At 41.5% G+C, this 13,585-nt stretch overlaps 1 protein-coding gene across 1 annotated transcript in view; it reads right to left on the bottom strand.

Moving 5' to 3' along the window:
• Nucleotides 1-13,585, bottom strand: part of LOC140733018 (E3 ubiquitin-protein ligase RNF19A) — an 85,108-nt gene that overhangs the window by 16,528 nt on the left and 54,995 nt on the right. The window contains exons 4-5 of the mRNA XM_073055782.1: nucleotides 10,876-11,020; nucleotides 679-841 (exon numbers count right to left, since the gene is read on the bottom strand). Of these exons, the coding sequence (XP_072911883.1) occupies nucleotides 679-841; nucleotides 10,876-11,020 (308 nt within the window). The remainder of the gene's footprint in view (nucleotides 1-678; nucleotides 842-10,875; nucleotides 11,021-13,585) is intronic.

Genomic DNA, 13,585 nt, shown 5'->3' with positions numbered 1-13,585 from the left:
TAGTCAAAGGGTGGTGAATCTGTGGAATTAATTGCCACAGACGGCTGTGAAGTTAAGTGGTTAGGCATATTTAAAGTGAAGGTTGATAGGTTCTTGATTAGTATCCATAACATCCAAAGTTACGGGGAGAAGAGAGGAGAATGGGGTTGAGACGGATAATAAATCAGCCGTGACGGAGTGGTGGAGGAAACTCGACGGGCTGGATGGCCTAATTGTACACTTATGCATGATAGTTTAAAGTGCATATTGCTTTAACAAGACTCTACTAAAGCAAAAGGAAGGTTTGTTTGTCACGTGCCATGTAGTAGGCGATCATGTTCTTTGCACGACAGTGATTGTTCAAGATGGGTGACCCCAGCCATTATCAATACTCTTCAGAGACTGTCTGCCTAATGTCAGCGGTTGCATAACCAGGACTTGTGATATGCACCAGCTGCTCATACGACCATCCACCACCAGCTCCTGTACTTTCACATGACCCTGATCGGTATGGGGGGGGGGGGGGGTGTGTGGAGGGGGCTAAGCAGGTGCTACACCTTGCTGAAGGGTGACCTGCAGGCTAGTGGAGGGAAGGAGTGCCCTACACGTCCATTGGTAAAGACATATCTCCATCCCGCCACCCGAAGAGGCAGGTAATATTGCAGGTCTGTGTATGATTTCATGCAAAGTCCATCTTACCTTTCGTCCCACATAGATAGGGAGACCGACCATCATAACCGGAACAGCAATGCCAGCAATCAGTGTAATGCCAACCGGAGCACCGACCAACATGCCCACTTGCCAGAGAATCTTCTTCTTCCGACTCCATGGTTTCTTCCCCCAGAAGGTGCAGCCGGACGGACTAGAAAGACAACGATATACAAGTTAGAAAGGATCACCTCCCTTTGGAAACAAAGGCAGTGTCTTCCCAGAAACCATTAAATGTAGGAAGCACAGGGTAATAAAATGCAAAAACATCTAAAAGCTGCAAATAAATGCATGGCAAGAATGTCTCAATGGCAGAGCCAATCTCAGTGAGAAACTGATGTCAAACAATGCTATCTCACTCCCTCAGCAACTCCCCCCCCCCCAATCTTTCTTACTGCAATGCAAACCTCCCTCTATTAAATGTTACACATGAATAGACCTAATATTCAGAACTATTGAGAAACCATTCAATCCATCACAATTATGTTCTGGACAAAGGTCACACTGGTGAAGCTATGGTTTGCAGCAAAGCTTGCACTCTTGAAGATTCAACTCCATGTCACTGACCTGCTGGAGAGATATTCTATCATCAACATTCACTAAAAAGAGATGTTTTATCACCCATTATCAGGGACCTCCACCATCCAGTTCATGCTCTCTTCTCGCTGCTGCCATTAGGAAGAAGGTGGTACAGGAGCCTCAGGACCCACACTATCAGGATCAGGAACAGTTATTACCCCACAACCACCAAGATCTTGAACCAGAAAGGATAACTTCACTTACCCCAACACTGAACTGTTCCCACAACCTAAAGGCTCACTTTCAAGGACTCTTCATCTAATGTTCTCTATATTCGTTGATTACTTATTATTTTTTCATTTTTGTATTTGCACAGTTTGTAATCTTTTGCATATTGGTTGTCTGTTTGTCCTGTTGAGTGCCGTCCACTGTTGATTCTATTGTATTCCTTTGTATTTACCACAAATGCCCGCATGAAAATTAATCTCTGGGTTGTATATGGTGACATTTATATACTTTGGATAATAAATTTACTCTAAACTTTGATCCTGTCCCTCCAGGCGTCACTTTTCTCCAATAGAATCTTTGTGCATGAGAGAGTCTTTGTCATTAGCCACTGAACGTTAAAGGGCCCTGCTGAATTTTGACCCTCCTTTGATTATCTTAGCTGTTATAAATACAACATGATGCAATCATCAGCAAACATCACACTTTCGTCATGATGAAGGGAAGATCATCAAGTAAACTCATGATGATGGCCTTGGATTTTTACCGAGGAAGAGCAGTCATGGAAAAATAGACTTCCAACATCAGCTGCTTTTTTGCTTTTTGAACTACAGGAACATCCTAAGACAATTCCCATCTACACCAGTCCTACTGACACCACATTCTATTTGTTGGTTTTGTATCATAATCATTTGTGATTGGTGTGACCATGGCATTTAACTTTTTTTAATCTATTTAACCTATATTTTGCCTATTTATATTTTTGTGTGACTATGTTTACTTATATGTGCCTTGTGCTGTGTGTGACTGCTGGCAGTGCATTTTGCACCTTAGCCCAGGAGGAACACGGTTTTGCTTTTCTGTATTCACGGGTTGGGACACAGGGCTGGTAGGGTGAAGATGCATCTCTACCAAAGGAGGTGCAAGGCTCTCCTTCCCTCTACTAGTGTGCAGGTCACCCAAGAGTAAAGGTGTGGCACCAGCTTAGAAATCCCGCCCCCGATCAGCGTCACGTGAAGCCATAGGAGCAGGTAATGGATGGTCGTATGAGCAGCTGGTGCAGATCACAAGTCCTGGTTATGCAGACACTGACGCCAGGCAGACAATCTCTGAAGAGTATTTATTGATAATGACTGGGGTCACCCAGCTTGTCGAAACACTGCCCAGACAGAAGGCAGCAATGGCAAACCACTTCAGTAGAAAAATTTGGAAAGAATAATCATCGTCATGGAAAGACCATGATCGCCCACGTCATACAACACATAACGAATGAACGTATTCTTGGGTATTCATGTATGGTTGAATGACAATTAAACTTAAACTATTTCAAATGAAGTTCAAATGAAGCCTGCAATGAGGTGTTTAATAGTGGCTCTACAGAGGCCAGAATGTGCATTGGTGAGCAGATTATTGCATGTGGTGCTTGTAAGTGACACTGCCTATCAACTCGTTGATATTTGAGAGAAATGGTGGAATAGTATCGGACTAGATTGTAAATGATTTTCCAGGAAGAGAATATATACAGAGTGCCACAGTAGCATAGTGGCTAGTGCAACGCTATTACAGGTGAGGGCATCGGAGTTCAGTATTCAATTCCAGCACTATCTGCAAGGAGTTTATATGTTCTCCCTGTGAACTGGTGTGGGTTTCCACCTATAGTCCAAAGAATTACTGGTTCATAATTGCTCATTGTAAATTCTTCTCTGATTAGGCTAGAGTTAATTAGGCGGGTTGCTGGGCAGTGCGGCTCATCGGACAAGGCGGCCCTGTTCCACACTATCTCTAAATAAATAAATGAATATATTTGGCTATTTCCAGTGACACTGATGATTTAGTGATGACTAAAAGAACATGGAACATGTTATCAGAATCACAGTTAGCATAAAGCCAACACCCAAAGACTTTCCTGTAGCTGATAATGGTGAACAATGAGCAAACAGTTGATGTAATTAGCTGAGGCTAACATCAGGGCATAGGATGGATTACAGAAGGCCAAAATGACTTAATCAGCCAGGTGGCTGGGGATTAGTTTTATTTATGTGCTAGCTTCTGTCACAGTTGAAGTCAGGGAGTTTCCTCTTTCATCTTCTCCTCCCTCTAATTACCCAGTCCCACATGGAAAGATTGCAGAGATTTGAGCTGATCAGTTGGTTGTGGCATTGTTCAGCTCCATCTGTAGGCTTAATAATGAAGTTTGAAATTACCAATCAGAATAAATTCCATGCTGTTTCTACCAAGTGGCTTTCAATGTAAGATATCATTGGAGAGTTAAGTGATAATTAGTTAAAACCACAATAAAATGACCAACCTATAATCTGATACAAAAGGACTTGAGGCCCTGACATTCACGATAGTGGAAGTCTGCCTTTCACCCATCCCACCATGTGCCACCATGCTCACACTTCCAGTAGGGTTGTCCAGCTAATAAACCCAGCACAATGAAATAATAGACATACAGAGAGGTCCTCAGACTGTAAAATTAAACTGGGCTGGAAAACATTTTATTTTTTAAGAATTTATTTAAGAGATACAACGTGGAATAGTCCTTCCAGCCACACCACTGACATAACCTTGGCCAAATCATGGGACAATTCACATTAACCAATTAACCTACCCGGTATGTCTTTGGACTATACGAGCATCTGGAGAAAGCAGACACATTCCACGGGGAGGACTTAGACTCATTATAGAGGACATCAGAATTAAATTCTGAACTCTGACACCCCAAGCTGTAATAGCATCGTGCTAAGAGCTATATCCAGATACCATGACTAAGTCACATTGTTGCTTGATTCGTTTGTGCAATAGCTCTGTCCAATTTTTGTCCAATCATTTTATATAAATAGAGGGCTTCTACAGAGTCAAAGAAGCTGGTGACGTCCTTTTCCAATCTGGTATTTGGCTTTACTTGATGCATTCTGTGATGATTTGACACAATTGAATGGCATTGGAAGACATATTAGGCCATAGTTAAGAACCAATCATGTCACACTGTGCCTAGAATCACATATGGGCCAAACCAGATATGGAATGACCTTTCTAAAAAGACATAGATGGGGGTATTTATAACAATCTACTACCAGTCAAATTAATGGATTTGAAAATCTCTACTGTTACTGTGGAATTTGAAACTATGTCATCAGGTATTAGTCAAGGCTTCCGAATTACTAGTCACAACTGTGGATACCAGGTCAGAGGTTGGAATGGCACAGTAGTGCAGCTGTTAGCATAACGCTATTACAACACCAGTGACCCAGGTTCAATTCCCACACAGTTTGTAAGGAATTTGCATGCTCACCCCGTGTCTGCACGAGTTTCCTCTGGGTGCTCCGGTTTCCTCCCACATTCTAAAGAGGCACAGGTTGGTAGGTTAATTGGTCATATGGGTGTAAATGGGTGGCAGAGGCTTGTAGGGCCAGAACAGTCTGTTACTGTGCTGTATCTCTAAATAAATAAATGGAGAGTGCTTCAACATCCCAACACTCCAAGACCACTTCAGCCATTAGTAAGAAGCTAATATAAGGCACAGAGGCTGCAGGATGTGCCATCTGTATAAGTGCTGTACACTGTCCTACCTGGGCTACTGTGACATTGACCTTACACACCACCGTTCCAGCACTAGGAGAATTACGGCAGCAGATACATGAAAAGACCACCACCCTCGGGATCTCTTCCAAGTCACACAGCCGGTCAAGTCGGAAAGGAAATGTTGTTACCTCATTAAATCTGGAACCTTCCCCCACCATCCCACCCCAAACAGTGGTTCAAGGTGGCTGCACACCACCACCTTCTTAAGGACAAACTGGGATGGGTAATAAATGCTTCTGTTGCCAGAAAATGAGTAAGTAAAAATGCATCATTATCATTATGCCCTTTAGTTTGTGAGTGTAGGACCAGAGGGTACAGATTCAGAATAGAGGGATGGATATTTAGAACAGAGATGAAGAGGAAATTCTTTAGCCAAAGAATGGTGAATCTGCACGCAAAAGGTCACCACAATGGTACCATCTTACCAGAATCAGTGGAATTAATTGCCATGGACTTCTGTGGAGTCAAGTCATTGGGTATATCTAAAGTGGAGGCTGATAGGCTCTTGATTAGTCAGGACATCAAAGGTTACAGTGAGAAGGCAGGAAAATGGGACTGACAGGGATAATAAATCAACCCTGATGGAATGGTGGAGGAGACTCGATGGACTGAATGGCCTATTTCTGCTCCTATGTCTTATGGTCTAAGCTGAAATGACCAGCTGAAGTGGGATACAGACCTTGTGTACTAACTCTAGAGTTCAGCTGAAGAACATTTATGGATTCTACAAGATTACAGATTAATTGTGAACTGTCTTCACCAAACCACGACATCCTCAAACCTGCTCATTTACCTCAGTTTAGGCATTTCCTTCAGCTGGTTGGGTTTTCACATGCACTTCTCCTCCTAGAGCTGCCTGCTAAACTGACATCCTGGTATCACTATGGCGGCCACTGAACGGCAGAAAATAGGTTATTACTAAAATTGATGCAGCTACCTCTTCAATCATCTGAACTTAATTATCTCCGTATGGAATCAGGAAACAAATACTACATCAGAAAGTTATTGTTAGACGTACTGAGGTGCAGAGAAAAACTTGTCTTGTCCATACATATCAATTCATTACCATGGTGCATTGAAAGCAATAACAGGGTGCAGAATAAAGTGTTACAGCTACAGAGAAGGTAGACAGTAAGGTACAAGGTAACAACAATGTAGATTGTGAGGTCAAGAATCTATCTTAATGCACTAGGGAACCATTCAATTGTCTTAGAACCATTGCACAGAAAACATTGGTGAATGACAGCTTCATGAATGCTAGAGAGCAGTTCAGAAGCCCATGGAGCTTGGCAAATTATTTTCAGTTTGAAATTCTTTTTCATGAATGGAAAGTTGAAGTAGAAAGCAAAGATAATTAATATTAGACTCTGTGTGGTTTATTACTCCAGGAACAAAATGATGTCACAGAATCAGAACCAGACTTAATATGCCATGAAATTTGTTGTTTTGCAGCAGCAGTACAGTGCAATACATAAAAACTATAAATTACAGAAAGAAATGTATATAACAATGTAATCAATTTAGTGGTGCAAAATTAGAGTTAAAAAAAAGTGATCTGATGGTGGAGGGGAAGAAGCTGTTCCTAAAACATTGAGTGTGTGTCTTCAGGCTCCTGTGCCTTCTCCTTGGTGGCTGCAATAAGAGGGCTTGTCCTGGGTGAGATACAGTACAATGGATTAATATACTTTAAAGAGGAGAAAGCAACCTTTGACTCCTGGTCAATATGGACCAGTGTATTTTCTGCTGCTTTTGTAGTTACTGTTCAAGACGTGGTGTGAAAACATGACGAACGTTACCCAGGCTTCATCAGCAGTGGTCTTGCTTCTCTACCTTTTTACTTCAACCACTAGTGTATGCAGAGGGGCAGCAGAACCCTTTGCTTTAAGGGTTTCATCTGCACAGATTGTTGGGTGCCCACCCACCATCCTCTAAGCATTGTTGCCATCTTTTCCCACTCAGAAAACAATTAGAATTTCCCCCATGGCTGTTTGATGAGAAGACGGCTGTGGAGACCTTCAACCCTGTTTGCTTTAAATTGCCATTGTTCTATGTGCCTTAGCTACAAAATATTTACAAACTCAGTTCTGAAAGTTTCTAATGGCTTGGCACCCATGACATCCTTTAAAATTCTTGCTAAACGAAATGTGTATAATTAATGTTTATAGAACATTACAACAAAATGCAGGCCTTCAGCCCACAATGTTGTGCTGATCCTTCTCTCCTACTTTGCCATTCATTTTTTAAAAATCAGGGGTCACCAACCTTTTTTGCACCATTGACCAGTTTAATATTGACAATATTCTTGCGGACTGGCCGACGGGGGGTGTTAATCACGACCGGAATATAGGTGATAAAGTCAACTATAAGTCACTTACAAGTGGCTAATACACTTGATTTCGTTTCTAAAAGGGTTTATCTAACGAATTTAATATTAAACACACAGCACATGTTTTCCTCGCAGAATATAGTGATAAGTCAATTATAACTCATTTATAAGTCAACAGCATCATAACATTTTAAGTAACGTTTGGATATTAAACACACAGCGTATATTTTCCTCGCATGAACATATAAGATCATTGTAACACACCAGTGAGAGGACAAGGTAAGGGCCGGAGGTCCCCGTGCTGGGGCCACGGTGGTCGCAGTCCGGAGAGAGTGACCGACCGAACAAGGAGTGCAACAGGGCGTGCGCCTGCGCCCGCCCCCCTTGTAGGTCGGTAGGATCTATCGGCCAACAAAAGTTTGGCTCAAGGGATGACTTTCAGAAGATTGTAGTGAGGTGGCTGCTCTGCTACTTACGAAACCCTGAGCCCGAATTAGGTTGTCTGCGAATATTTTAGCACTGGGTACCCCGCAAACATTCAGTGTGCTGAACAGGTTGTGCAAGGCGGCTGGTTACTCGAGGCCAACCAGTGATCCCTGGCTCTAGGGTATCACTGCGTTCAGGTGACTGATGACCTCATGTGTGTAATGACTTTGCGTGCGTAACAACCTCACGTGCGTTCAAGTTCAACAGTGGGTGTGACAGGGAATGAGGAAAGGTGCAGCTGACTCATATCATTTCATATCGCCAAATCATATCGTTTCCTCGCGGCCTGGTAGCACATGCTTTGTGGTCCGGTACCAGTCCGCGGCCCAGTGGTTGGGGACCACTGTTTTAAATCATCCATGTGCCTATGTAAGAGTCTCTTAAATGTCCCTAATGTATCTGCCTCTACTGCCAGCCCTGGCTGTGCGTATCATGCACCCACCACTCTCTGTATAAATAATTCACCTCTGGCACCCCTTCTATACCTCCCTCCAATCACTTTAAAATTACGCCCCCTCGTATTAGCCATTTCAACCCTGGGAAAAATTCTCTGGCTGTCTGTTTGTTCTATGCCTGTTTTGTTTATGTTTTCCTTGTGAATGTTGCTTATCTGATGCAATGCATCTGTGATGCTGTGGTAAGCAGGTTTTCCATTGTACCTGTGCCCACACGTACTTGTGCAGAAGACAATAAACTTGACTTTGACTTTTGACAGGTAGTGCACTGGCCCAGGTGCAGAAAGAGTATCTTTGATAACATTGCTAAATGAACGAGCTCTAGTCTCAAGATTCCATCTACTTGTTCTGAATTACTCTTGTATCTGTCATCTCTTCTTAAACATTTTTATCTGCCCTTAACATTCCAGACTTGAGGAAATAACAATCTGATCTTAGTTCACTTAAATATCTGAAATATTTTGTGGTTGTGTTAAAAGGAACTAACATCAGGAGGGCGATATTTAATATGAAGAATGTCAAATGAGAAAATGAAACTCAAGTGTTTTTCTTTTCATCAGAGCAAGAACAAATTGTGGAGCATGTTGCCAGGGGTAGGGAACATTGCAGTCTCGATGTTAGGAAAGAAGGCAATGGGACATTTATATGAGAATTAAAGAAAAACAGATGTGATTTTTACCCACAAGCCAGAGTCCAACAACTACCTTCCCAGTTAAAGCAGTAATTACTTGTACTATTTCCACTTCAGTCGGAACATGCATTGCATGCAATGTAGTCCCCTCTACAGTGGGAAAATCAAAAGCAGATTGTATGACTGCTCTACAGAACACTTCCTTTCGGACTGCAAGGATGACCGCAGCCAGTCACTTCAACCTTTTCTCCTCACTATGACTCTTTCGTCTGGTCTCACAAAAACTAAGTTCAAACAAAAAATCATCTTCCCATTAGGCACATTACAGTCTTAATTCAGACTGCAAGGGTGACCTTAGCTAATCACTTGAATCCTCTGTTCTCACTATGACTCTTATACCCAGTCCCAGAAAATCCAAGCTCAAAATAACAATTCATCTTCGCAATAGGCACATTACAGCCTTAAACTTGTAATTTAACAGTTAAATAATCAGTAATCCTAACATTGTATTTCATTTTTATACATTCAGAGCCATTTTCCCTTCTGCCCTCTTCCTACCACTGATAATTCTCTGTTCGTACCTCTCTCCTTTTATTCCAAAAACTTGTTTCTCCAAAATGTCCCAATTCTGATGTGATGAAAATGAGTTAAGACGTTATCCATTTAATCATAGAACACTGCAGCACAGAAACAGGCCCTTCGGCCCCTCTAGTCCATGGCAAACAATTAATTTGCCTAGTCTTATCAACCTGCACCCAGGCCATGGCCCTTCACATCCTTCCCATCCATTTACCTATTAAACTTCTCTTAAACACTGAAATTGAAATCACATCCATCACTTGTGTTGGCAGCTCCTTTCACACTCTCACCATTCTCTGAGTGAAAAAGTTCCCCTTTGATTTCTTTTCTTTCAATCCTGTGTGCCCTGCAGAACATGACCGACATTCATTTCTGTTACCAAGTTTATTTCCAGTATAATAAACCTACTGGATACTCCGGCTGAAAATTGAAGCATTAATCATAAACTGGATCAAACTGCTGACCTCTTAAATATACTCCATTTTAAGCAGATGCAGCAAATAAGTAGACTATCCCACAAGAGATGAATGAAAAATAAACCACATTATTGCTGATGAGGCTTAGCTGTGTCTGTAGTGCTGAAAAGATCCAAAATTCCCTGTCACTACCCCTGCACCCCCCTCCGCTTCAAGCAGGCGGAAAGAATTACTTCATTACGCATTTTTGAAGGATTTGCAGATCTGAAGATCTTTTTCTGTCCATATAAAAACAAGGAAAAAAGAGTCAAGAAAATCACATATCAACAATAAATCAATTCAAACTAAAGAACATAAACAGCACAGAACATGCCCTTTAGCCAATAATGTCATGCCGACTCTTCTACCTACTCCAAGATCAATCTAACCTTTCCTTCCCACACAGCCCTCCATTTCTCTTTCAAGCAACAGTAACTTGCTTATCATACATGACTTGTATAATGTCCAGTCTGCACTGTTATACTTATCCAGATTCCTCAGTTGGCATATCATCTAATTCAGTGCTAGACTCCCCAAACGTACATGTCTGACCTACAGTCCGAACTACTAACTGAACCTTTAACATAATGATGTAATGTGAGGGAAGCAAGGAGGACTGGAAATAGGCTTCTTGTTGCTGATTAGCAGAGAGGGCAGCAGAAGAGGGGAAAATCACCATTTAGCTAAAGTGCAGGTAACACTTTCTTGTCCCTTCACTAATTTGTGAATAGTTAACAGGCACAGGGCATAAATACAAGGCAATATTTATAGCTGAGTCCAGTGGCAGCTGGCCTCAGCTATAAAATACTCTTTATTCAATGTTTTGGATTTGTACATAGTGTGAATCCCATTCAAAAGCTGCACAACAGATGAAACCCTGCTTAGGGCAGTTCTATACATGGTTGTGAATAGATTTGTCTGTACCTGAGGTAGTGCAGGTCTGTAATTTCCTTCATGCACAGCCAGCAGAACTGGCAACCACACACAGCACAGGTCATCCTGTTGCAGCTCCCATCGTTCATCTTCAGGATAAACGCACCACATCGTGGACACGGCTTGATTTCTTCAACTACAGAAGGGAGGGATTGGGGGAGAGAAGCACAATCTTTCTTACTTTACAGATAAGAAATCTCAAATTAATGCCCTCCACCCACCCACCAATCTTCTTGCTTTCCCCAACTCATCCGAGCGTTTGCAAGTTTACTGGATCATGTTCATAGAACTTAGGGTGTCATGGTAGCATAGCGGTTAGCGCAACACTATTATAGCTCGGGACTCAAGAGTTCAGAGTTCAATTCTAGCACTGTCTGTGAGGAGTTTGTACATTTTCCCCATCTCTTCCCACAGGCTAAAGATGTACTGATCAATAGATTAACTGGTCATTGTAAATTGTCCTACGATTAGGCTAGGGTTAAGTAGGTGGGTTGCCAGTTGGCACAGCTCGAAGGACCAGAAGGGCCTGTTCCACGCTGTATCTCTAAACAAATAAAGTAAAATAAACACAGAACAGGCTCTTCAGCCCATGATGTTGTGCCAACCTTTAACCAACTCCAAGATCAATCTAACCCTTCCCTCCCACTTAACCCTCTACTTTACTTTCAAGGCGATCTAACTGGAAAAAGAGAAGGAAGTAATTAACAGAAGGACATAATTCCATTGTTGAATGAACACACTTAATCAGCAAATTATTATAGATTCAAAGCTGACAGCAACCACTGAACTTGTGAAATACAGTAACGTCTTTTGCAGTCTACAAGTACAAACTTAAACTTACACTTGTCACTTTAATTCTCTTTGTCCTCCTAAACTGTCCCAATGAATCTCAGGTAAGTTTGAGAAACAGCATCATATTTTCTTTCTTGTTACATTACTGCTACTAGACTTGATGAATTCAACCATTTCAGCCTGAAATCTTATATTTCCTTCAGCATTTTCCCTCTTCAGACAATTTCAAATTTCCTTTGTCTATTTTCATTTACATCACCTCCAGACAAATCCTTTTGTTCGCTAGTACTTACCACCATCTTTCACGCACTGCCACTACTTCCAATCTTTCTTTTATAGACACCATCACTGACACCACCCTACCCACCTACAAGGACATTTATACAGAAAGGTGCTGGAAAAAGGCCAGTAACATCATGAAGGATCCCATCCACCTTGCTCATGGACTGTTTGCCCCCCTTCCATCAAGGAGAAGGCTACGTAGCATCCATGCCAGGACCGCCAGACTCAAGAACAGTTACTTTCCCCAAGCAGTAAGGCTGATCAGCGCCTCCACCCACCAACTTCACCACTCCTTTATTATTTCTCATCAGTCACCTTACTTACGTCTACCATCACTTTATGGACATTCAATAAATCTATGCATATAAGCTATCTTCTGTATTTATCCTTTATTGCATTTTTTATTATTGTTTTTCATCTTCTGTGTTTATTTTGTGCTACACTGGATCCAGAGTAACAATTATTTTGTTCTCCTCACATTTGTGTGCAAGAAATGGCATTAAACCATCTTGAATCTTGTAATGTACACTTTTCCCTGTTGATCTCTCTATCCAGTTCCTCCACAACTTAGAACTTGCTTATCCCCCTGACACTTTGCAATTTTGATGCAAGGTCATCAATGTGAAACATCAACTGCTTCTCTCTCCACAGATGAAACCCTGTTTAGAGCAGATTTAAATACTGTTGTGGATCTACCTGAGGTATAGCATGTCTGGAACCTCCTTCACGCACAGCCCGCAAAACATAGCCTAGCTTGCTAAATATTTCCAGCATGTTCCATTTTTATTGTAAATTTCCACCTTCAGCAATACTTGACTTGTGAAATATTTGTGCATACAAGGAATTTTCCAGGTCTTGGCGAAGCCTGATTTCTGCTGAAGGGCAGAAAGTGTAGACTGAAATTCTGCCAAGGATTTGTCTACTGGTACCTCTTCCAATGGAAATATTCATTCCCAGTTCCAAAATCCCAGGGAGTTGAATAGCTTACTGAAACACTCTTCAGCTTCATTCAGAAAGAAAGGCTAAGGCTTGAGAGGAGCTCTGTGCCAGAAGCACATCTCAAAGGACTTAACAGAATTTTAAAATATTCAAATTTAAAATGGATATCATTCTCTACTCCCTACCCAGTCCCACTTTCAAATCTGAAGGAGACACCCTGCATTAGAGAACAAAAGTGTTTTGTTCAGACATCAATTAAGGCAACATTTGGCAGTAGCAAAATATTTTAAAGGCATTCATGCGTACAGTTTGCCAATAAGTTGCTTTATTTTTGCATTTTCAAGGTCATTTGCTTAGACCATAAGGTGCAATTTGGTGGTACTTCACTGATTTCCAATTCATTGCTCAAGATTACTGGGAAAAGAAATGACAATTATCACAATTATCAGAAAAAAAAAACAATTTAGCATCAACAATACTGAATGAGGCATTGATTTTCACTGCTGAATGAAATCAGAACAAGTGCGTGATATAATCAAGAAATGTGTCTTAATGTTATTTAAAAGGAAAATTTACTCAAGATCCAGGGATCCTCTTGATTACTTCGGTCTTCTATTCACCAAGCCTCTACGCATACACGGGATAACAGGAATTAAAAAAGAAATAGTTATAGGTATTACTAGTGCAA

Source organism: Hemitrygon akajei, chromosome 9, assembly GCF_048418815.1.
Source record: "Hemitrygon akajei chromosome 9, sHemAka1.3, whole genome shotgun sequence".
Lineage (NCBI taxonomy): Eukaryota > Metazoa > Chordata > Chondrichthyes > Myliobatiformes > Dasyatidae > Hemitrygon > Hemitrygon akajei.
This window is presented reverse-complemented; position numbering and strand designations above follow the sequence as displayed.